Source organism: Ascaphus truei, chromosome 2 (genome assembly GCF_040206685.1).
Source record: "Ascaphus truei isolate aAscTru1 chromosome 2, aAscTru1.hap1, whole genome shotgun sequence".
Lineage (NCBI taxonomy): Eukaryota > Metazoa > Chordata > Amphibia > Anura > Ascaphidae > Ascaphus > Ascaphus truei.
Genome location: NC_134484.1, coordinates 479,677,024 through 479,701,546, shown reverse-complemented (window position 1 = coordinate 479,701,546; position 24,523 = coordinate 479,677,024). Strand labels below are relative to the sequence as shown.

Genomic DNA, 24,523 nt, shown 5'->3' with positions numbered 1-24,523 from the left:
GAGAGAGTGTCAGAGAGAGAGAGAGAGAGAGAGAGTTCAGAGAGAGAGAGAGTGCGAGAGAGAGAGAGAGAGAGTGTCAGAGAGAGAGAGAGAGAGAGTGTCAGAGAGAGAGAGAGAGAGAGTGTCAGAGAGAGAGAGAGAGAGAGAGTGTCAGAGAGAGAGAGAGAGAGAGAGTGTCAGAGAGAGAGAGAGAGAGTGTCAGAGAGAGAGAGAGAGAGTGTCAGAGAGAGAGAGAGAGTGTCAGAGAGAGAGAGAGAGTGTCAGAGAGAGAGAGAGAGAGTGTCAGAGAGAGAGAGAAGTGCAGAGAGAGAGAGAGTGTCAGAGAGAGAGAGAGAGAGTGTCAGAGAGAGAGAGAGAGAGTGTCAGAGAGAGAGAGAGTGTGTCAGAGAGAGAGAGAGTGTCAGAGAGAGAGAGAGAGAGAGAGAGTGTGTCAGAGAGAGAGAGAGTGTGTCAGAGAGAGAGAGAGTGTGTCAGAGAAGAGAGAGAGTGTGTCAGAGAGAGAGAGAGAGTGTGTCAGAGAGAGAGAGAGTGTCAGAGAGAGAGAGAGAGTGTCAGAGAGAGAGAGAGAGAGAGTGTCAGAGAGAGAGAGAGAGTGTCAGAGAGAGAGAGAGAGTGTCAGAGAGAGAGAGAGTGTGTCAGAGGGAGGGTAGAGAGAGTCAGAGGGAGAGTAGAGAGAGTCAGAGGGAGAGTCAGAGATGCCAAGTGTCAGGAAGAAAACATTAATTTTATCGTTGTTCTTTTTTTTTTTTTTTTATATATATACTGTACTTTTCGAAATATACTACTTTTCTATGAAAATTGAAGTTTTTGTTTTTTTGCGGCCCACCTAAACTTAAACCTTGTTTATTTGGCCCGTGGTAGCCTTTGAGTTTGACATGCTTGGTGTACAACATAAAGAAAATTGGACTCAGTAATAATATATGCACCTGGATTGAAAACTGGTTAAAGGGACAGACAACAGGGGGGTTGTCATAATTGAACTTTTTCAGGTTGGGCTAAAGTCATGAGTGGAGAACCTCAGGGATCGGTACTGGGACCCCTGCTTTTTTAACTTGTTTATTAATGAGCTTGAGGTTGGCATCGAGAGCAAAGTCTCCATCTTTGCTGATGATACTAAATTGTGTAAGGTAATAGAATCAGAGCCAGATGTAATTTCTCTTCAGAAGGACTTGGAGAGACTGGAAACGTGAGCAGGTAAATGGCAAATGAGGTTTAATACAGATAAATGTAAGGTTATGCATTTGGGATGCAAGAATAAAAAGGCGACTTACAAATTAAATGGAGATATATTGGGGGAATCCTTGATGGAGAAGGATTTAGGAGTGCTTGTAGACAGCAGGCTTAGCAATAGTACCTAAAGTCATGCAGTAGCTGCAAAGGCAAACAAGATCTTATCTTGCTACAAACGAGCAATGGATGGAAGGGAAGTAAACATAATTATGCCCCTTTACAAAGCACTAGTAAGACCACACCTTGAATATGGAGCACAATTTTGGACACCAATCCTAAGAAAAGACATTATGGAACTAGAGAGAGTGCAGAGAAGAGACACCAAATTAATAAAGGGGATGGACAATCTAATTTGAGGAGAGGCTAGCTAAATTAGATTTATTTACATTAGAAAAGAGGCGTCTAAGAGGGGATATGATAACTATATAATGCCTGTCTTGCCATTCCCACATCGCTCGACATAGTCTCTGCTTATGGACGTCTATTCTGGCTCTCCCTTTGCTTTTCGTTTATTCAGGTTGCGACCCGGCTTGGCGGACGTTCCTCTCTGGCTCTGGACCCCAGCTCCCACTTGACCTTGCAGCTTCTCTCATCCCTCGACCACAGCTTGGACCTCGACCTCCCGGATCTCTCTCTCTCTGACCTTGGCTAACGGCAACGATCGTCTCTTCTGTACCGGTACCGGCAAGTATTGCTACACCTATTTACACCTGGCCTGGCAACGCCAAAACACCACACTCCGGACACGCTCCTTCTGCTGTGGGTGCGTGCACATATACGTCCCCACCTCAGTATAAGGGACGAGTCTGGTCTGCGGGCAGCACCGGCGTAACACTCGGTCCTTTTCCCATCGCAGAAAGGATCAATCCGGTCCCATACCAGCTCTCGCTGCCTTCTTCAATGAGGATTCTGTCCGTCTTTCATGTTTCTTTACTTAAGCCAGTTGTCCAGAATGAACATTCGGTTCCTATTTCACCTACTCCTTCTTATATGGTGCAAGGTCAACCTGAGTATGAGATACAATCCATTCTGGATTCCAAGTTTTCAAGAGGCTCGTTACACTATCTAGTGCACTGGAAGGGATTTGGCCTGGAAGAGAGGTCATGGATCCTGAGTCACCGGGTTCACTCTCACAGACTGGTCCGCCTGTTTCACTTGAAATTTCCGAATAAGCCATCTTGGAGTTGCCCGGAGGTCGTTCCTAGAGGGGTGGGGGGGTACTGTGAGAATTCGCCTTCTTGAGTGGCGGAACTCACCTCCCCGAGTGGCGGAACTCACCTCCCCCATCCTATTCCGTCAGGCACTCAGGAGGCGCGATGCCACGGCGGTTTCCGCTATTCGTGCACGCACGGATGACACGTGACCGGTCTGTCTCTCCGCGGGTTCAGTACCCAAACTCTGCACCCGCTCTGACGTGCGGCCTGCTCGTTCAGCCAGTCTCCCTCCTGCGTCGGTTCCCATGCTCCGCCCCCGTCCTGATGTCGGACATGCGCAGTGCGCGAGTGACGCACATTCGGGACCTTCTTCCCTGACGTCAGTGATGAGTGCGGATCTGGGCTTCTCTGGACCCGCCTCCAGACTTCGTTCGCACTCATGCGACGGGCATGCGGAATGCGCGAGTGGCGTGTGACCGAGTCACCATCCTCTGATGTTGGCGATGCGCAGACGTAGCTCCACCTCCAGGGCTAATCGGGCTGTACAATAGGGCGCAGTTGTGTGACTCAGCAGCCTATCCACACTTTCCCCTTTTGGTTCCACCCTGTCTTCCCATTGGAGGGAGGCTCCTTATATGCCTGCCTTGCTCATTCACTCATTGCTGAGCATAACGTATGTGACGCTGTGCTTTGCTGCATCCTGCCTAGTGCCTTGCTGCATCCTGTCTTGTCTCTGCTGTTGCCTGAACCCTGCTACATTTTTGGACTCCGCATTCTCTCCTCTGCTGACCCGGCTTACTTACGACCATTCTCCACTCTCCAATCCTGACCTTGGCAAAGTACCCCAATGATGCGCTACTCTCCTATCCAGACCCAGCAACTATAAACGACTACTCTACCTTCTATACTCCTGAGCCGGCTTGCAAGACTAATCTACACTCTAGGCGCGCCCTTGCGGTTGTGGGTTGACGTTTATACAAATTCCCTACCTCAGCCTCACGGTCGTGTCTGGTTTGTTGTGAGCTACACGTTACTCACCTCACTAATCATCCGGTCAACACTGGTGATCAGAGGCCCCTTTGGAAGTCTGCCTACTGAGTGTCTGTGGAGGTATAGTGGAGCATGGAGATTGAGATGTTTGGAGATGGCAGTGATCTCCAGGTCACAGAGTCCCTGGGCCTCGCCAGTGGTCCTTGTTCCCAAAGAGGATGGAACCATCCTGTTCTGCATAGACAACCAGGTACTTAAATGCCCAGACCGTGTCGGATGCCTATCCCATGCCACGGATGGATGAGCTTTTAGACGAGCTCCCTGGAGCAAGACATCAGACCACCATGGATCTGATCCGGGGTTACTGGCAGGTCCCACTGACCCAGGAGGTGCGGGAGAAGTCTGCCTTCATCACCCCAAGTGGCTTGTATCAGTTTTCCGTCATGCCATTTGGGATGAAGAATGCACCGGCTACCTTCCAGCGTCTGGTAAACCGGCTGCTAGACGGAATACATGGGTACTTAGACGACCTGGCGGTCTTTAGTAGTTCCTGAACTGACCATCTTACTCATATAGCGGCAGTCCTAGCCCGCATCCAGGAGGCCAGGCTAACGTTAAAGCCAGCTAAGTGCCAGTGTAACGTGTGGCTCACCACAAATGAGGCGCGACTGCGGGGCTGAGGTAGGGATTGGTATAGAACGCCGACAGCGAGGGCGTGTCTAGAGTGTAGGATGGTCTTGCAAGCCGTGTCGGGAGTATAGAAGACAGCGTAAACGTGGTACTTGCCGGGTCTAGGAATGGAGAGTATTGGACCGTTGGGGTACGTAGCCATGGGCAGGATAGGAGAGAGTAGAGTAGTAGTGAAGCAAAAGCCAGGGTCAGCGCAGGAGAAAGCAGGATCATCGTATACCAAAGCCAGGGTCAGTGCAGGAGTATCACAGAGTCCAAGGTCCAATGCAGAGTCAGGCAGCAAGAGTAAGGTAGGATACAGAACTGCAGCGAGATACAGCGTCACTAACCAAGGTTATGCTCGGCAAAGACTGGAAGTTCAGACAGGGCATTTAAAGGACCTCCCACCAATGGGAGGCATTCAGGAAGCAATGGCACTTTCACTGATAGGCTGCTGCGTGTGCTGCGCCTCAGACTGGCGCCTCAGTCGCGTGACAATTGTGCGCGCCATGGCAACCGCGTCAGTGCGAAGGCGGAGAATGAAGGAGGGACCGAGGAGAGATGGGAGTCCCGCTCGTGACCGCTGTGCTGCGTACCTCTGTCGTCAGAGGAGACGAGGGGCAGAGACCACAGGGCACCGAGAGGAGCAAGCACTGCGCGTGCGTCGCGTGTCATTGGGACGGGAACGGGACCTGCGGAGACATAGGGAGCCTCACAGTACCCCACCCTCTAGGAGTGACCTCTGGGCGACTCCATGAAGGCTTTTCTGGGAAGTTCAAGTGGAATCTCCTGATCATCCTTGCTGCATAAACCTGATGACTAGGAACCCAAGACTTCTCTTCTGGACCGAATCCCGTCCAGTAAACCAGGTAGTACAGCGAGCCTCTGGAGAATTTGGAATCCAGGATGGATTGAATCTTGTATTCGGGCTGCCCCTGTACCATAACGGAGGTGATGGGTAGAACGGCAACCGAGTGTGTTCTGGATCTCTGGCTTGAGAAGCGAAACATGGACGGAATTCTAATGGACGGGGGCAAGGACAACCGATAAGCGACTGGATTAATCTTTTCAGAGATGGCGAATGGCCAGAAGAATCTAGGAGTGAACTTCATTGACTGGACCTTCAGCTTAATGTTCTTGGAGGATAACCAGACTTTGTCGCCAGGCCTGAATTTTGGAGCTAGTCTGCAATGGCGATCAGCTTGACGTTTTTGCCTCTCGACGGCTGATTTAATATTCCCTTGGATCCTCTTCCAAAGAGTTTGAAGTTCCTGGATCCTATCATCAGCGGCTGATACTCCAGAGGTAGAGACTGAGAGAGGAAGAGAAGCGGGATGGAACCCATAATTAATGAAAAAATGGGATTCTGTGGTAGATTCACTATGAAAATTATGTGCAAATTCTGCCCAAGGAAGAAGTTCAGACCAATCGTCCTGGGAATCGGACACAAAACACAGAATGAATTGTTCTAAAGACTGGTTTGTCCTCTCCGTCTGACCATTACAGTATTTTGTGGGTGGTACCCGGATGAAAAATTAAGGGATATGCCCAGACAAAATGAAGACAAAAAAAGCGTCAAAATTTAGATACGAACTGCGATCCTCTGTCAGATACAGTACGATTACTACCGAAACTCCGTGCAGGCGGAAGATCTCCTTGATAAATACCTCTGCAAGTTTGGGAGAGCTAGGCAGACCATGAGCTGCATAAAATGTGATTGCTTAAAGAACCGATCCACCACTACTACAAGAATTGTGTTCATACCTTTAGATACTGGTAAATCCACAACAAAATCCTTGGACAAGTGTGTCCATGGCCGAACAGGAACAGGCAATGGCAGCAGTAGATATATATATAACAACGAAAGAAAAAGAGCCCCAAGGAGAGCACTCACACACTATATATATTAACAGGTGTACCTAGGAACCATGTGTTGAATGGGAGGAGTGAGTGAATAATAAAAAATCTCTTTATTTGAGTCGTAACTCAGAATGATAAAATATGGGAACGCTGTGGATCTAGTGAAATACTATTGTGAGCCAGTATGCAGCGAATTAAAATAGGACGAATGAAACCTGGATAATGGTCGCTATACTGTCTGAACTCCTAAGATAGGTGCTAGTGTCATACACAGCTGCCCAAAATAGCTAGAGTAGTACTGATGTCCCCACCACAGTTATATGGTGAGTGATATAGTGAGTACCCTCAGTAAGGGTGTGGACAAATGCGCTCTATGGTAAGTAGTCACAGTGAACACCTGCGTAGCCCGATATCACATGACTCAATACATTTTAGGAGTATCAGTAGCTGCTATAACAGTGCACAAGTAGTGCCTGTTTACATGTAAGATTCGGAGGTATAGATCATAGAGTGTCATGTATGCATGCAGTATAGGGAACAGTCAGTAGCTGCTATAACAGTGCCTGTTTACATGAAACGTCCACAGATATGGATCACGGAATACATTCGTCCTTCAATAGCAAGCATACCTCTTGAGAGGGGGCTGGGCACCTTCAGCTGCATGCAGGATGCTCAAATATATCAGCCAGAGGTACGTTTGCTATTTAAAAACTTTTCTGCATAGTACTAAAGTAGCGCAGCCCCATGTGAGGAGCTACTGGGGATGGAAGCGCTCCGATCGCGAGCACATGTCCCGCCCCTATGACGTGATGATGTCATCAATCGCCGACGTACGTTTCGCTTGTACTGCTTTGTCAATGGCAGCAGTAGACCAGAAGGGAGGTTTCTGGGAGTCTTAGTCCTGGCACAAGTTAGGCACGCAAGTACAAAGTTCTTAACATCCTTCTGCATCCCAGGCCACCAGAAGGTCCATAAGATGAGATTCAATGTCCTCTTGGTCCCAGGATGACCTGCCGATTTTGGAGGAATGTCCCCATTCAAGGGCCTGTCTGCGCAGTGGAGGAGCAGTGAACAGGCGACCCTCAGGAACCGTAAGATTATCAGGAATCTGGTCTTGTTGAAGAACAATATCTTTTAGAGCTTCAAAGTTTGTGGAAGAAAGAATAAGTTTGGATGGAAGAATAGATTTGAGTTGGTCCTCAGAATTATCTTCAAGCGAGAACTGACGAGACAGGGCATCAGTTGCCGTGTTTTGTTCCTGGAAGGTAGGAGATAATAAAGTTGAACCTTGAAAAGAAGAGTGACCATCTGGCTTGCGAGCTCCCAGACGACGTGCTACCTCGATATACAACAAATTCTTGTGATCCGTAAGAATTGTTATAGGCTCCTCTGTTCCTTCTTGAAGGTGTCTCCATTCCTCCAAGGCTAGTTTCATGGCCAGAAGTTCTCGATTACTAAGGCTCTCACATTTTAATCTGGTCTGTAACTGTTTAATTCGCCCATAACATATATTTTCTTTAACTGTGCATGCAATGTCATGTATATAATGTATACCCTGTTCATTTATGTAACTGTATTTGTAACCATGTATTATTTGTCTTAACTCTGTGCCCAGGACATACTTGAAAACAAGAGGTAACTCTCAATGTATTACTTCCTGGTAAAATATTTTATAAATAAATAAATAAATATCATAGTTATGTTCAGCTGAAGAAAATTTCCTGGAGAAAAAAAGCACAGGGGTGCCACCTGGCCTGTGGATTCTTCCTCTGGGAGAGAACTACTCCGACATCGGATGCATCCATCTCGAGGGTAAAGGGGAGCTTAGGGTCAGGATGAACAAGAACCGGGCGGATACGAACGCTTTTTTTAAGAGATCAAAAGACTTGACTGCAGCAGAGGATGAAGACAAGGGATCTGCTCCCTTTTCCGTCAGAGTAGCTACTAGAGATGAAAAATTCTGAATAAATCTGCGATAATAATTGGAAAAACCCAGGAAGCGTTGAACAGTTTTAAGAGTAGTGGGTTGGGGCCAGTCCAAGACTGCTTTGACCTTGGCAGGATCCATAGTAAGGCTGGTATCCAAAATGATGTATCCTAAGGACTGTAGAAGATTGGTGAAAATGACACTTTTCGAGTTTATGGAATTAATGTGTCTCACACAGACAAAGAAGTACTTGTTTGACATGTTCCATATGTTCCTGCATAGATTTAGAAAAGATCAAGATATCGTCCAAATACAAAAGAGTTGAGAAGATCCCTAAATATTTAATTGACAAAATCTTGAAACACAGCTGGGGCATTACAAAGACCAAAAGGTATGACCAGGTACTCGTAGTGTCCATCTCTGGTATTGAACACAGTTTTTCACTCGTCGCCTTGACGAATCCTAATAAGGTTTAAAGCACCGCGTAGATCCAGTTTGGAAAAAATCATCTTAGCACCTTGAAGACGATCAAAAAGTTCTGAAATAAGAGGAAGAGGATAGCAGTTTTTGATAGTAATTTTGTTGAGACCCCGATAGTCAATGCATGGTCGCAAGGTCCCATCTTTTTTCTTTACGAAGAAAACCCCGGCCCCAGCGGGAGATGTGGATTTGCGGATGAACCCCCTCTGAAGATTCTTGGCAATATATTCTTTCATGGCTTTAGTCTCAGGCATAGACAATGGATAGGAGGCTCCTCTGTGTGGTACCAGGGAGCAATTCGATAGCACAATCGTAGGGACGATGTGGCAGAAGTATTTCAGACTTGACTTTATCGAAGACATCCTTGAACTCGGTATATTCCTCCGGCAATAGTACCATTTCTTTGTTCTCTGATAAGGTAGTTGCGCAGACACTACTTGAACCCTCAAGACAATTTTGAACGCAGTATGGACTGCACTGGATAGGTTCTTTGTTCAGCAAATCAATCTGAGGGTTATGGACCTGTAACCAGGGTAGACCCAGGATCACTGCTATGGACGGAGTGTGAATGACGTTTAATGTAATCTCTTCAAAGTGGTTATCTGCTGACCTCAGCTGGAGAATCAGAGTCTCCAAAAAAATGAACGCTGGTTGAAGTGGTCTGCCATCAATAGCCTCCAAGGCAATGGGGTTCTTCTTGCGAACAAAAGAAATATTGTGGCTCTCTGCAAAGTTCTGATCTATAAAGTTGCCCCCGGATCATGAATCAAGAAAGGCCAATGTGGAGACAGAAGATACCTCTCCTGACAGGGAGATAGGAACAAGAATCCTTGTGGGATTAGAAGTGGCTATAGGGGATAACGAGATAGTTCCCAATGAGATTCCCCTAGACCTCATGGGAATCTTGCGTTTCCCGCCTTGTTGGGGCAAGAGAAAGCGAAGTGTTCAGGACCCCCTCAATACAGACACAGTCCTGCATCTATTGCTTCTCCGAGCGGGGGGTCACTACCCTTTCACAACTGCATAGGTTCAGACGGGTCCATGACAGGTAGTTGGAACTGGCTCAACTGGCTGGGGGTTATCCTGGTAGGAGCCGTGTGATGAAGTCTCCTCTCTGTCCTTCTTTCCTGAAGGCGATGGTCCAACTTGATGCAGATAGCAATGAGGTCTTCCAGATTGGTGGGTCGCTCATGCGTAGCAAGTTCATCTTTCACGGTTTCAGACAGGCCCTGCCAGAAGGCAGCAGACAAAGATTCATCATTCCAGTCCGTCTCTGCGGCAATGGTCCTAAACTCGAGTGCACAACGAGCGACTGGCCAATTGCACTGGGAAATATAGAATAAAGCAGAAGCTGCAGATACCTTTCGGCCTGGTGTGTCGACCACCCTGCGGAATTCCTTGGTGGCGGATCCAATGCTTTGGGTGAGGTCGGACCTTCGCTCCCAGATAGGAGAAGCCCAGGCAAGTGCATCATATGTGAGAAGAGAGATTATGTAGGCTACCTTGGAACGAGAAGTGAAGCAGGAAGGATTAATCTCAAACTGAATGAAGCATTGGTTTAGGAAACCCTGACACTCGCGAGGATCCCCGCCATATCAGTTGGGCGTGGGGAGCCGGGGTTCGAACAGATAAGAAGGCATGGCCATGGCGCTAGCAACCAGCTGTGAGGGGTCCATATGTGGCCCTTGTAGACGGAGGGACAGGGCCCTGAAATCCTTCTGGAGGGTTCTCAGGTGTTGAAAACAAATTAGAATCTAGTGACCAAGACTGGACAGGACCTGGCGTGCGTGCGCAGGACTCTTCCTACCTCAGCGGGGTTTGTTCCTACCTCAGCGGGGTATGCCGAGCATACGGTAACGCGTAGCTCACCACAAACGAGGCGCGACCGCGGGGCTGAAATAGGGATTGGTATAGAACGCGGCCCACAACCGCGAGGGCGCGTCTAGAGCGTAGGCTGGTCATGCAAGCCGGGTCAGGAGTATAGAAGACAACGTAAAGGTGGTACTTGCCAGGTCTAGGAGTGGAGAGTATCGGATCATTGGGGTACTTAGCCGGGGTCAGGATTGGAGAGAGTAGAGTAGTAGTAAAGCCAAAGCCAGTGCAGGAGAGTATCACACAGTCCAACATCCAATGCAGAGTCAGGCAGCAAGAGTAAGGCAGGATACAGAATTGCAGCGAGATGCAGCGTCACAAACCAAGGTTATGCTCGACAAAGACTAGATGTTTAGACGGCATATAAAGAACCTCCCACCAATGTAAGGCATCCAGGAAGCAGTGGTACCTTCACCGATGGGCTGCTGGATCGTGCAGGAGCGCCCTTTTGTGCAACCGATTTAGGGGTGGAGGTGGAGCCACTAGTGACTGCACGAGCGCCGCGCATCAGACTGGCGACCCGGTCGCAACGCTAACCGTGCACGCCACGGCATGTGCGTCATTGCGGGGGCAGAGACCGGATGCGTGACCCGAAGAGATGGGAGTCCCGCGATTGATCGCTGTGCCGCGTACCTCTGTCGTCAAAGCGGAGGTGGAGACCACAGGACGCCGAGGAGAGCGCGCACCGCTCATGCGTCGCGTGTCATTGGGACTAGGACGGGAATGGGACCCGCGGAGACGAACGAAGCCTGCGCGCCGCGTATGCGAACCGCCGCTGAAATGCCCTCACTGAGTGCCTTTGGATCCTGGCGGACAGGTGAGGGCTAATGGGTTTGAACTACCGGAATGGCGGATCCTCACAGCCAGGTAGGGATGGCAGAGGTCTTATATCTCGGGCACAGGGTAGGCGGAGGGCATCTCAAACCTGAGCCCGCCAAGGTGGAATCCATTGTGGGGAGGTCGGTTCCCAGAACTAAGAAGCAGGTGCTAGCCTTTTTGGGACCGCTGGGTATTACTGCAAATTTGTACCAAATTACAGTGTTATGGCCAAACCCTTGACTGGCCTGACTAAAAAGAGGCTCCCTCGCACGGTAACCTGGTCACCGGAGTGTGAGGGTGCCTTCTCGGCTCCCAAGGCTTCCCTGGCAAGCGCTCTGATCCTAGCATTCTGACTATGATAAGCAGTTCCTGATTCAAACTGATGCCTCTAACTTTCACATTGGTGCAGGGTTGAGTCAGGTGGGTGCCGATGGGGTTGAACACCCAATCGTGTACCTGAGCCGCAAGTTATTCGATTGGGAGGCTGCTTATGCTACGGTTGAGAGTGTGTGTCTGGCTATAGTATGGGCCCTCGGGAAGCTTCAACCATACAGTCATGTGAAAAAGAAAGTACACCCTCTTTGAATTCCATGGTTTTACATATCAAGACATAATAACAATCATCTGTTCCTTAGCAGGTCTTAAAATTAGGTAAATTAGGGGTACCAAGGGACTTGTGTGGGGGAGCAAAGTTACCCTCCCCTTGTGTAGGGGAAAACTAACTTGAAGCCATGGAACTGCCGTCTCACAAGCTTCCAAGGCCCCACAAACCATAATAATAGGTACTATTACCGCACACAACAGAATTCTGAAAACAATATAACGTTTCAATAATCCATAGAGCGAACCGGAGTGTCTTTGAAACCTGAAACTTAACACTTTTACCCACCATAGGTAAACAACACAAGACATCACTCCCGGGGTGATGGAAGGGAGAGAGTAGAGGGCCCCCCCCCACCCCCTCTCCAGTCCAGACCGCCACAATGGGCTCACTCCACTTGCCATCTCGTCCAGTCACATTCCTCCCTCCACCAAGGCAGAGATTCTTTAAAGAGTGTGAGGCCCTAAGCAAACAGTAAAGAAAAGAATACAAGAGGTAATGGTAATGGAGAAGCTAACAGCCTTTCTGAAAAGGACAACGGTATCCTTCTATAAAATATGGGAACCATGGCTGACCCAAACAGCAGATTAAACCTTGCCTACCCCTAAGAAGCAATAGATGAGACATGAGAGAAACCCAACACCAGAAACTGAGGATGGAACCAATCCCCCCCCCCTCTTTTTCCCCCTCTCTCTTTCTGTTTCCACCCTCACGCTAGCCCTGTCGACCTAAGGAGAAGGGTCGGGGGAGCGTTGAGACTTTCTCTGTTAACGACAAAAAGATAAACCCTGTATTAGGACAAGATATTTCTGTAATAATGTGTATTGTATCAATGCCTAATAAAAAAATTTGAAACAAAAAAAAGTGTGAGGCCCTATTCTTGGGGTGTTTTATTCACGGTGGGATGGAAGGAGGTACCTGAGACAGTGGAGAGGCGGCCATAAATTCCATTGACGGGAGGGATGGTAAGCCCTGTCATATACAAGTTTGGCGTAATCCTTCTGTGATTATTCGGGACTCGGGCAGGTCTATTTGTGCTCAAATTAGACGTACTGCCCAGGAAGCAGTCAGTGTAGCAATTGAACGGTAGGTTCGCTCCAGAGCGCGAACGGAGGATCAGTGCCCCAGATCCGGCTATGGTCTGAATAAAGGAGGAAAGCTTAGCTAGGGAGTGAGTGAGTTTTCGGCTGTCAGTGTCTATGTGGCTTGACCAGCTAAGCATGTTTAGTGGCCGTGTTTCTGGTCACCGGGCCTAGCCAGGATAAACTCACTGAGTGCTATTGTTTTTCTGTGACGTCTCTCCCAGCTGGAAGTTCAAGGCCTTGTCACTGGAAGAAAGCTGGGCCTTCGTCCAGGTCTCTCATAGCAATGGTATTGCCTTATTTGACCACCTCTAACCTGAACGGGAAGGCCCAGAGGTATTTTACTCCCGCCCTCAGCCTGGTCGGGATCGGCAGGAAGCCCCTGCGCCTAGCCAGTGTCAGTGGTGATAGATTCTGGAAGACTATAAGAGGGATTTTTTCGAAAACCAGATCGGAAGGACCCCTCATCGTGTGTGTGAAGGCCACCTTGGTTTTGAAGTAGTGGAATCAGAGGATGGCATCTCTGAGGTTCTGAGGATGGTGGGCGCGGTCATAGAGCCCTGTGACGGTAGTCTAGTTGTAAGGCCTCCCCAGTTTGGTCAGGTAGGACTTGGTTTAACCATTTGGAAAAACTCTTCTGGATCTGTGATTGACTCGGGGATGCCTCTGATTTTGATATTGTTTCTCCTTTCCCAGTTCTCAGAATCCTCCAGTATCTCCAAGATCTTACAGACCTGTTTTTGGAGTACTTCCAATTTTTCTTTTGTTTTGGGCTTTAATGGACTCATCCAGTTTATGGTCCACTGCATCGGTTCTCTGGCCTAGGGCAGCAATATCCTGTTTAAGTTCCAGGAGGGCACTGAAGTTCTGTTTGTAACATAACATTTCAATTGCCATAGAGGTCCCCCAGGTCCTGCTTCCTAGCCATGAATTGAAGTTCCTGTTTGAGGATGGACCGTATGTTGTTGTTTTTTTTGTTTGTTTTTGTGCCCCTGTCTTTTATGACTCTTTTCGGGTTAATAATCTTAGGTTGGAAAGTGCATACTAAATGCAGTATATTTGTCCAATAAAACAGATCATTCCAATTCTGTTTTCTCTTTTATACAGACACATTCTGACATCCAACAAATATAGATCAAGGAACCTCTGGTCAGCACCTCCAGAGCAGAACTGCCCACAGCCAGCACCTCCAGAGCAGCACTGCCCACTGCCAGCACCTCCAGAGCAGCACTGCCCACTGCCAGCACCTCCAGAGCAGCACTGCCAGCACCTCCAGAGCAGCACTGCCCACTGCCAGCACCTCCAGAGCAGCACTGCCAGCACCTCCAGAGCAGCACTGCCAGCACCTCCAGAGCAGCACTGCCCACAGCCAGCACCTCCAGAGCAGCACTGCCCACAGCCAGCACCTCCAGAGCAGCGCTGCTCACTGCCAGCACCTCCAGAGCAGCACTGCCAGCACCTCCAGAGCAGCACTGCCACTGCCAACATGGATCCACACTTAAGTGAGTAGAGGAGATATTTTGGTGTCTTTGAAATATTGACAGTTATGCGAGTCAAACACCCACACAAATCCTGTTTTATTATAGAACCATCAGCAGGTAAGAAGATAAGATAATATATCTTCAACTCCAATTAATTTTCTGCTAGAAGGGCTAGTAATACATTTCTTTACAAGAGGTATTATATTATACCAATATCAGAGTAGGTGAAATCACAAGAAGCGCCCCCACTCCCAGCTTTGCATGATGGATTTTCCTTTTCTTATTGCCAGGTTTCCCAGTGGTTGTACCGGAGGGATTAGAGATTAAGTCGGAGAAAGAAGAGCCGAACACTGAGGAACATCTGACCCCAATAAAGCGTGAAACTGTTCCATTTCCTGTCTCTGGTGAGTACCTTTTCCCCTTTGTCTGCACAAAGGAGTGTTACCTTGTTACAAGGAGCATGGTCACATTTAGCGAATATTCATGGTTAATTGCCCCTCATAGGAAGTCCCCAGGCCTGCTGGGTGTTCTGGGACAAGCCACATGCTGCAGAGTTAGAAGTGCAATATGGCTCTCAGACACGTATAAAGGTTGGAAATGCAGAATTATGGGCATCTGACAATCAATAGATGCGATAAAAACACATTACGTAAAAACAAATGTAAGGGACCCTTCCCCTGTCTGACCAGTGTATTCTGCCTTTCCTGAAATCAGGGTCACGAATGATGTATGATTAGTTCCAGTAAGCTTAACTCATGTCTTCCCTCTTCCAAAGCGCAAGCAAGTCCTTTTCTCTTTCTTAGTTTTATTGAGGGAAAATCACAGGGAGAAAGGTACTTGTAGATGTAATGTAGGTAGAGAGTGCTGCTCTGTCTGAAGTGCAGTGCATCAAGGATGAGACAGTGTAAAACAGATAGGCCTTGCTGGGGTAAATAGCAGGCAATTACTCACTCAGAGTCCAGGGTGAAAAGGAAGTGAGGAGCAAGGGTCACACGAAGTGAAGTGAGACTATCCTAACTGTCAGCAAGGACAGGGGGGTAGGAATAGCCCACTCTCAGCTAGGAGAATATAAGCTGCAGGCAACCAACACAGGCTATGAAAACAACATGTAGCAATAATGTTGCCTTTTCTCATGCAGCTAGCTGCTGAGACAGGGAAAATAACAGGCAGCTGAACTAGGGAGAATTGAATCCCATGAGCTGCAAAGGGAGACAGAGAATATGGAATCTGGTTCCAGGACACTGCCTGAGCTCATGTATGGATGTGAAACTGAGACTCTTAAAGTGAAGATAATTCAGAAGCTTCAGACAATGCAAAGAAATATGGTGAGATGTATGCTGGGTATTACCCAAAGAGCACTATGGGTAGGGAAGGAAAAGTGGACGGGGTTGGAGGGGTTAGGAAAGGAAGACTCCCGCTGCTGCCTGATAATTGAAGTTGGTTCACTGTGGGGCTAATAGGCATAAGTGATACAAAAAGAAATCCCCTTTGAATGCACTTGCAGTGTAGTATGATAAGTTGTATTCTTAAAGCCCTTTAATGGTAATATTACAAATGATTATAAGATTGGTCACATACAATACGATAAGGAGTGGCAGTGTAGATGCTGTACTAACATGCACACTGCGGTGCTGTCAGTGCCTTACAGACTAGCGCGATAGAATATCAACCAGCAATGATAAGGGTTAATCCTGAGCCCATTGTCATAGCAACAAGTAACCTATAAATATCCTGCCGCTGACTGGGCGGAGCCACCTTCGAAAAAGCGTAGCCACGAGAAACGTACGTCAGGTGGTAAGGGCATGGTACTGCCGCGGCACACATTATTCTAACAAATCACCGGTTTGTCACCGGCTTGTTCCTGGAATGCGACGCTGTTCACCCGGAGCATGCCGTGTTTGTTTTGCTTTCCCAGCCACGGGTCATGCCCGGCTGACGCGCGGTTGATGTGTTAATTGATAATGGTTCAGGATTTAATAGGCTGCAATGCTTCGCGTGTCCGCCAGATGGCATAAATTCATGAATTGTAATGCAGTATATATACAAGAGCCAGGAGGCTGGAAGGCTGCTGAACTACAGAGGGGAGAAGCCTCTTCCCCAAACAGGTTCAATCTTTCTGTTCATTTGTGTAAGACTGCAAAAGTACCGTGTTTTGATGTTGGAAGTGGAAAAGCCACTTCCAACCCTGAGTCAGGGATATCTAAGTTAAGTTATCGCTCAGGTGAGCAGCTTTTGTTTTGATCTGTTTTCTGTTGTATGCACTGTGGCAGTCTCAGTGCCTGGGACTGAATAAACCAGGCATAGCCTGTTTAAAGGAACAGTACGTGACGCCTCATCATTTAACCTACCCTAAAAGACCGTGTTCTAAACAGTCCCGGACAAACGACGGAGCCCCGGAGTAAGCCGTTTGTCACAATATATATATATATATATATTGTGACAAACGGCTTACTCCGGGGCTCCGTCGTTTGTCCGGGACTGTTTAGAACACGGTCACCTGTCACCTTTCTGTCACCTGTCATGCTAATTAGGAATCAGGTATGAAAGACTGATTTCCTGTTTGCTCTGGTCTCCCCACAAGAGCCAGGAGGCTGGAAGGCTGCTGAACTACAGAGGGGAGAAGCCTCTTCCCCAAACAGGTTCAATCTTTCTGTTCATTTGTGTAAGACTGCAAAAGTACCGTGTTTTGATGTTGGAAGTGGAAAAGCCACTTCCAACCCTGAGTCAGGGATATCTAAGTTAAGTTATCGCTCAGGTAAGCAGCTTTTGTTTTGATCTGTTTTCTGTTGTATGCACTGTGGCAGTCTCAGTGCCTGGGACTGAATAAACCAGGCATAGCCTGTTTAAAGGAACAGTACGTGACGCCTCATTATTTTGTTGTCCCTAAAAGACCGTGTTCTAAACAGTCCCGGACAAACGACGGAGCCCCGGAGTAAGCCGTTTGTCACAATATATATATATATATATATTGTGACAAACGGCTTACTCCGGGGCTCCGTCGTTTGTCCGGGACTGTTTAGAACACGGTCTTTTAGGGTAGGTTAAATGATGAGGCGTCACGTACTGTTCCTTTAAACAGGCTATGCCTGGTTTATTCAGTCCCAGGCACTGAGACTGCCACAGTGCATACAACAGAAAACAGATCAAAACAAAAGCTGCTCACCTGAGCGATAACTTAACTTAGATATCCCTGACTCAGGGTTGGAAGTGGCTTTTCCACTTCCAACATCAAAACACGGTACTTTTGCAGTCTTACACAAATGAACAGAAAGATTGAACCTGTTTGGGGAAGAGGCTTCTCCCCTCTGTAGTTCAGCAGCCTTCCAGCCTCCTGGCTCTTGTGGGGAGACCAGAGCAAACAGGAAATCAGTCTTTCATACCTGATTCCTAATTAGCATGACAGGTGACAGAAATCAGGCAGCAGACAAACTCTGGTCTGGATCTCTCATCCCTCAGTTCCAGCGCTTGCCAAACTGTGGGATGGAGTGTATGTATTATAAGGCTGCACTCCCAGGCCAAACAGGATAGAAACTGTCTAGTATCCTGGGAGCCCTATATACGGAATTTATTACCATCCCCTGGTTTCTGTCACATATCCTCCCCCCCAGCTCAGACCTCGAGGGATGAGCGACCATGGATATTAGGGAGTGCATCCTTGACAACCCGTCAGCATTGCCATGTTTGTGCCCTGACCTGTGTTCCACAGAAAATTTAAAGGGTTGTAGGCTTAGGAACCACCTGGTCACTCTAGCATTCTTTTCCCTGTTTTGACACATCCAGGTAAGGGGTGCATGATCTGTGACCAACCGGAATTTTCTCCCCAACAGGTAGTATTTGAGCGTCTCTACAGCCCACTTTATTGCGAGACACTCTTTCTCTACTATGGAGTAATTTTTCTCCTGGGGATTTAGTTTCCTACTTAAATAAAGGATGGGGTGCTCCTCACCTTGAGACTCCTGGGAGAGTACCGCCCCCAGCCCTACCTCAGATGCGTCGGTTTGGACTACGAACTCTTTGGAGAAGTCAGGTGTGACCAACACTGGTTGGGCACAGAGAGCTTCTTTCAGGCTTCTAAAGGCCTGTTCGGTTTCGGGGGACCACTTTACCATTAGCGGTCCTCTTGCTTTTGTGAGGTCAGTTAGTGGGGTTGCCTTAGTTGCAAAATTGGGAATAAACCTTCTATAGTACCCAATTAACCCCAAAAAGGTCCTTACTTGTTTTTTTGTAACTGGCCTTGGCCAATTTTGTATCGCCTCCACTTTGAGTGTTTGGGGTTTGAGTAAACCTCTGCCAATAGAATATCCCAGATACTTGGCCTCCTCCAGACCAATAGTGCATTTAGCGGGGTTAGCAGTTAGTCCAGCAGACCGGACTGCGTCAAGCACAGCTTGGACCTTTGGAAGGTGGGATTGCCAATCTTCACTATGGATTACCACATCATCCAGGTAGGCGGCAGCATACCGAGCATGTGGTTTTAAAATTTTATCCATCATTCTTTGGAATGTGGCGGGAGCTCCATGTAAGCCAAAAGGCAACACCTTATACTGAAAGAGGCCGTCTGGGGTTGAGAAGGCTGTCTTTTCTTTTGCCCTTTCTGTGAGGGGAACCTGCCAGTACCCTTTTGTTAGGTCTAGGGTTGTGAGATATCGGGCTTTGCCCAGTCTCTCTACAAGTTCATCTACCCTGGGCATAGGATAAGTATCAAATTTTGACACCGCGTTTAGTTTCCGGTAGTCATTACAAAACCTTGTTGTACCATCTGGCTTTGGGACTAAGACTATAGGGCTGTTCCACCCACTTTGGGATTCCTCAATTACACCTAGTTTTAGCATTTTTTTAACCTCTAAACTTATAGCCTTTCTTTTGGCCTCTGGGATTCGGTACGGTTTAAGGTTAACTCGGACCCCCGGTTCAGAGACTAGGTCATGTTCAATTACGCTAGTTCTACCTGGCCGTATAGAGAAGATTTCTTTGTTTCTTTTCACTAAATTCTGAACCTCTCGTTTCTGATGAACAGACAGGGTTTCAGCTATGCTAACCTCTGGGTCAGTTTCTTGATTCTCTGACGGACCTGGGGGTACTAGGGTTAACAAGACTTCTCTATCTTTCCAGGGCTTGAGTAGGTTTATATGGTAAATTTGCTCAGGTTTCCTCCTACCTGGCTGTCTTACCTTATAATTTACTTCTCCCACTCTTTCCAAGACCTCATATGGCCCATGCCATTTAGCAAGGAATTTACTCTCCACGGTGGGAACCAGAACTAGTACCCTATCACCTGGAGAAAAAATTCTGACCCTAGCACCCTTATTATATGTATTCCTCTGTGCTTCTTGAGCTTTCTCCATGTGTTCCCTCACTATGGGTAGGACTGCAGCAATGCGGTCCTGCATCTGGGCAACATGCTCTATTACACTTCTGTAAGGGGTAACCTCGTGTTCCCAAGTCTCTTTGGCTATATCCAGTAAGCCCCTTGGGTGTCGGCCATACAATAGTTCAAACGGGGAGAAGCCAGTGGATGATTGGGGAACTTCCCTAATGGCAAATAACAGGTACGGTAACAAACAATCCCAGTTTTTCCCATCTTTATCAACCGCCCGCCGTAACATGCTCTTTAAGGTTTTATTGAACCTTTCCACTAAACCATCTGTTTGTGGATGATAGACTGAGGTTCTGAGATGCTTGATTTTTAGGAGTTTACATAGCTCTTTCGTTACTTGGGACATAAATGGTGTTCCCTGGTCAGATAGAATCTCTTTAGGAATCCCGACCCGGGAAAACAGAACTACTAACTCTTTTGCTATGTTTTTAGCTGAGGTGCTACGTAGGGGAACTGCCTCCGGATATCGGGTGGCATAATCTAATATTACCAATATATGCTGATGTCCCCTAGCAGACTTTATTAGGGGTCCTACTAGATCCATAGCAATCCGGTCAAATGGTACCTCTATTATGGGAAGGGGTACCAATGGGCTGCGGTACGCCTTGAACGGGGCGGTGATCTGACATTCTGGGCATGAGGAACAATAATTCGTAATTTCTGCCAGAACCCCAGGCCAATAGAAGCTTCGGAGAACCTTTTCTTTTGTCTTTTCCACCCCTAGGTGTCCCCCCAATGGATGACTATGTGCGAGGTGTAATACTACGTTACGGAATGTCCGTGGTACCAACAATTGTTTAGTTGTAACTGATTTCCTTTTATCAACCCGATATACTAGGTCGTTCTCTACCTCGAAGTAGGGGTAAGCAAGTGACCTATCTGGTTGGCCAGGAGTACTATTCTGGTCCCGTATATTTCCCCTTGCTACCGCTAATGTGGGGTCCTCCCACTGGGCCTTCTTAAAACTCCCAGGACTGACCTCTATGTCAGCGAGGGTCTTATCCGGTTCTGGGGTGGTAAGTGTCTGCTCAACATCTTGATTTGGGGTATTCCCTACCAAAGTAGTGATGGGGAAGGGAATTTTACAGCACTCCTCCTTTTCCCCCTTCTTATTTGGGCCCTCGTCAACCTCCATTTCTGAAAAAGGGAAAGGATTGGTTTCTTCTAATACTTCGTTATGGTCCGCTATTGAACTCTGGGCGCTATTCTGAGCGGGGGACCACATTTTTAGAAAATGGGGAAAGTCGGTCCCTATTAACACATCATGTGCCAGTTTGGGTACAATACCCACCTTGAAATCTAAAGAACCAAACTCTGTTTAAAAAAAAACATCAACAGTGGAATATTCATGATTATCCCCATGTATACAACAAATTGCCACTCTTTGTGAACTGTTTCCCTGTTTCTTCTTAATGGGCAAGAGGTATTCGGACACTAGTGTGACCATGCTCCCAGAGTCAAGAAGTGCCCGAACCCTCTTACCATTAACCTTTACAAATGCCCACAGATGGTTATTCAAGGGGTCCTCTGGGCTAGGGCCCATACATTGGGACAACAGCGAATAAGGTTCCACGCTGTTGCATTGCATGGGCTCCTCATTTAGTGGGCAGATTTTTGCTGTGTGGCCCCTCTCATGACAATTTACACATTTAGGTACATAGTCTGTGTCCCACTTAGAGCCTTTTCCCGGCTCCCCATGTTGGCTATTGCCCTTAGTGTGCGAACCACTGTTGCTGGTGCTGCGTGAAGGTGGTCGCCGCTCTTCAGCGCCCCTTAACCCCGGTACCCTTTTACCGTCTCTGGAAGAGTCCTGGAACCTCGGGTAGTGGGGTTGCTCCACGACTGTGGGTTGCGGGTGCTCTTCTGCTGCATTGTACCTTTCTACGAGGGCCACAAGCTCATCCGCATTGTGGGGGTCACTCCGACTGACCCAACGGCGTAAGGCAGAGGGAAGTTTCCTCAAGAACTGGTCCATGACCAACCGTTCCACGATGTGGCTGGCTGAGTTGATCTCGGGTTGTAGCCACTTCCGGGCGAGGTGGATGAGGTCATACATCTGGCTTCGGGTGGCTTTATCCATCGTGAAGGACCATGCGTGAAACCTTTGGGCGCGAACAGCCGTGGTTACGCCGAGGCGGGCGAGGATCTCGAACTTCAATTTTGCATAGACGTTAGCTTCGGCTGGCTCTAGATCAAAGTAAGCCTTCTGGGGTTCGCCGCTTTAGGAAGGGTGCGATTAGACCAGCCCACTCAGCTTCTGGCCATCCCTCTCTCTGTGCCGTGCGTTCAAACGTGAGAAGATAGGTTTCCACATCATCCGAGGGTCCCATCTTCTGAAGGTAGTGGCTTGCCCTGGTCATTTTCGGTACTGGGGCTGCCGCTGCCAGTGGAAGGTTACTGATAGTCCCCCTCAGGATCTCGAGTTCCTGCTGTAAGCCCTGAGCGAACCGCTGTTGCTCCTCTCTCAGCAAGCGGTTTGTCTCTTGCTGGTTTGCATTCGCGTTTTGCAGGGCTTCATTCGTCTGTTGCTGGTTTGCATTCGCCTGTTGCTGGTTTGCATTAATCTCTTGCTGGGCTATTAGCAGCTGTTGCTGGGCTGCATTCGTCTGCTGCTGGTTTGCATTAGTTTCTTGCTGGGCTATTAACAGCTGTTGCTGGGTTTCATTCGCGTCTTTCTGGGCAGCGACATTGCGTACCAGCGCACCCACCACGTCTTCCATCTTGTTTGCAGAGGATGAAAAAAACTTTTTTTTTTTTTTTTTTTCAAAGTTCTTCAACCCGCAGACCCCCTAGTGCTCTGCCCGCATTCTCCACCATATGTGACAAACGGCTTACTCCGGGGCTCCGTCGTTTGTCCGGGACTGTTTAGAACACGGTCTTTTAGGGTAGGTTAAATGATGAGGCGTCACGTACTGTTCCTTTAAACAGGCTATGCCTGGTTTATTCAGTCCCAGGCACTGAGACTGCCACAGTGCATACAACAGAAAACAGATCAAAACAAAAGCTGCTCACCTGAGCGATAACTTAACTTAGATATCCCTGACTCAGGGTTGGAAGTGGCTTTTCCACTTCCAACATCAAAACACGGTACTTTTGCAGTCTTACACAAATGAACAGAAAGATTGAACCTGTTTGGGGAAGAGGCTTCTCCCCTCTGTAGTTCAGCAGCCTTCCAGCCTCCTGGCTCTTGTGGGGAGACCAGAGCAAACAGGAAATCAGTCTTTCATACCTGATTCCTAATTAGCATGACAGGTGACAGAAATCAGGCAGCAGACAAACTCTGGTCTGGATCTCTCATCCCTCAGTTCCAGCGCTTGCCAAACTGTGGGATGGAGTGTATGTATTATAAGGCTGCACTCCCAGGCCAAACAGGATAGAAACTGTCTAGTATCCTGGGAGCCCTATATACGGAATTTATTACCATCCCCTGGTTTCTGTCACAATATATACTGTATAACAACAACCCCTATAACCCCTTACATACACATACAGTACTGTATATGCACATCAATGATACTATAGGCCGTCCCCTGGCGAGATGTGTTTGCAGAAGAGAGAGATCCGCTGCTCTCTCTGCGCAAACATCGGCACATTAAAAATGATTTAAAATACATTTTTATTCATAGTGTAGATGTGCAGGGGGTCTCCGGAGCTGAACCACGTTGGTTTCAGGTCCGGGGACCCCCTGCTTCCCGAGATACAGCCCCCTTTATGAGGTGCCGGTATCCCTCTGCATTTAAAGGTCCCGATCACGCAGTGTTTGATGGGGAGAAACTGAAAGGATCCCATGAGAAGGATAGAGTCAGATCAAAATGAGTGAGAGAGAGGACGGGACGTAGCCTTAGATGTGAGAGTACTGAAGAGACAAATTGAGGAGAGAGGAGACGGCCCTCAGCAGAGCTAGAAGGAGATAAAAGCTGAGATTTACGAGGGGATAGAGGAACGCAGAGAGAACGAGAATCTGCTAAGTAATGCAGTGTTTGATGGGGAGAAACTGAAAGGATCTCATGAGAAGAGGGAGAGAGACAGATCAAAAAGAGAGTGAGAGAATTCTAGTAACTGCGTTTTGAATAGGTGTAGAGTGGCGTTGGGAGAAGGGAAGGCCAGAGAGGAGAAAGTCTCCATAGTGGGAAGATGAGCGTATGCAGGAGAGTTTTAGGAGAGGGCAGACTGTGGAAATGTTGCAGAGAGAAAATCTGCCAGATTTATCAACAGCCTGAATGTGAGAGGATAAGGAAAGAGAGGAGACAAATATTACACCAAGGCCGCGTGCTTGGGAAATGATATGAATAGTATTTTTGACTGACAATATATGACACAAAATGGAGCAATTGAGTCTTGTTTATGCGGGTCTTATGGCAGAAGATTACATGGGCATTGTAGTCACTGCATCACTTAGATTGTAATCTCTCCAGGGCAGGGATTTCCGTTCCTATTGTCTGATTTTGTTTGTTGCACTTATTGTAATATAATTCCCTGTACTGTATTGTTTCTGCTGTAAAGCGCTGAGTACACTGCGGGCCTTTATATAAATAAAGACATATATACATACATACATACATACATACATACATACATACATTGGCATCTACAGTATCTTTACACTATAGGTTGTTGTCTGGTTCAGTTGATATTATTAACTGGGGTGACCAGATTTTGAAAATAAAAAACCGGGAAACAAAAGAAAATTATTAATACAACGAGTGACATTACTAAAAAAATGAATATTATAATGATATTTATCTAATAGTGTCACCATTGATGCTGTATTATTCATTCTACCTCTTCCCATTCTGTCTCTACATTCCCCCCCATTCTCTCTATCCCTCCCCTCCCACATTTTCTCTCGCCCTTCACCCAGTCTCTCTTCCTTTCCTCCCCCTTCCCACCCATGCTCTTCCCTCCCCACCCCCCCATTCTCTCCCTCCATTTCTCCATTCTCTCACTCCCACCCTCCATTCTCTCCCCCCCCTCCATTCTC

At 47.7% G+C, this 24,523-nt stretch overlaps 1 protein-coding gene across 1 annotated transcript in view; it reads left to right on the top strand.

The window, feature by feature from the left end:
- Nucleotides 1–6,603: 6,603 nt before the first annotated feature.
- LOC142488396 (uncharacterized) overlaps nucleotides 6,604–24,523 on the top strand; it is a 29,916-nt gene continuing 11,996 nt past the window's right edge. The window contains exons 1-2 of the mRNA XM_075588875.1: nucleotides 6,604–14,186; nucleotides 14,456–14,569. Of these exons, the coding sequence (XP_075444990.1) occupies nucleotides 13,733–14,186; nucleotides 14,456–14,569 (568 nt within the window). The 5' untranslated portion in view covers nucleotides 6,604–13,732. The remainder of the gene's footprint in view (nucleotides 14,187–14,455; nucleotides 14,570–24,523) is intronic.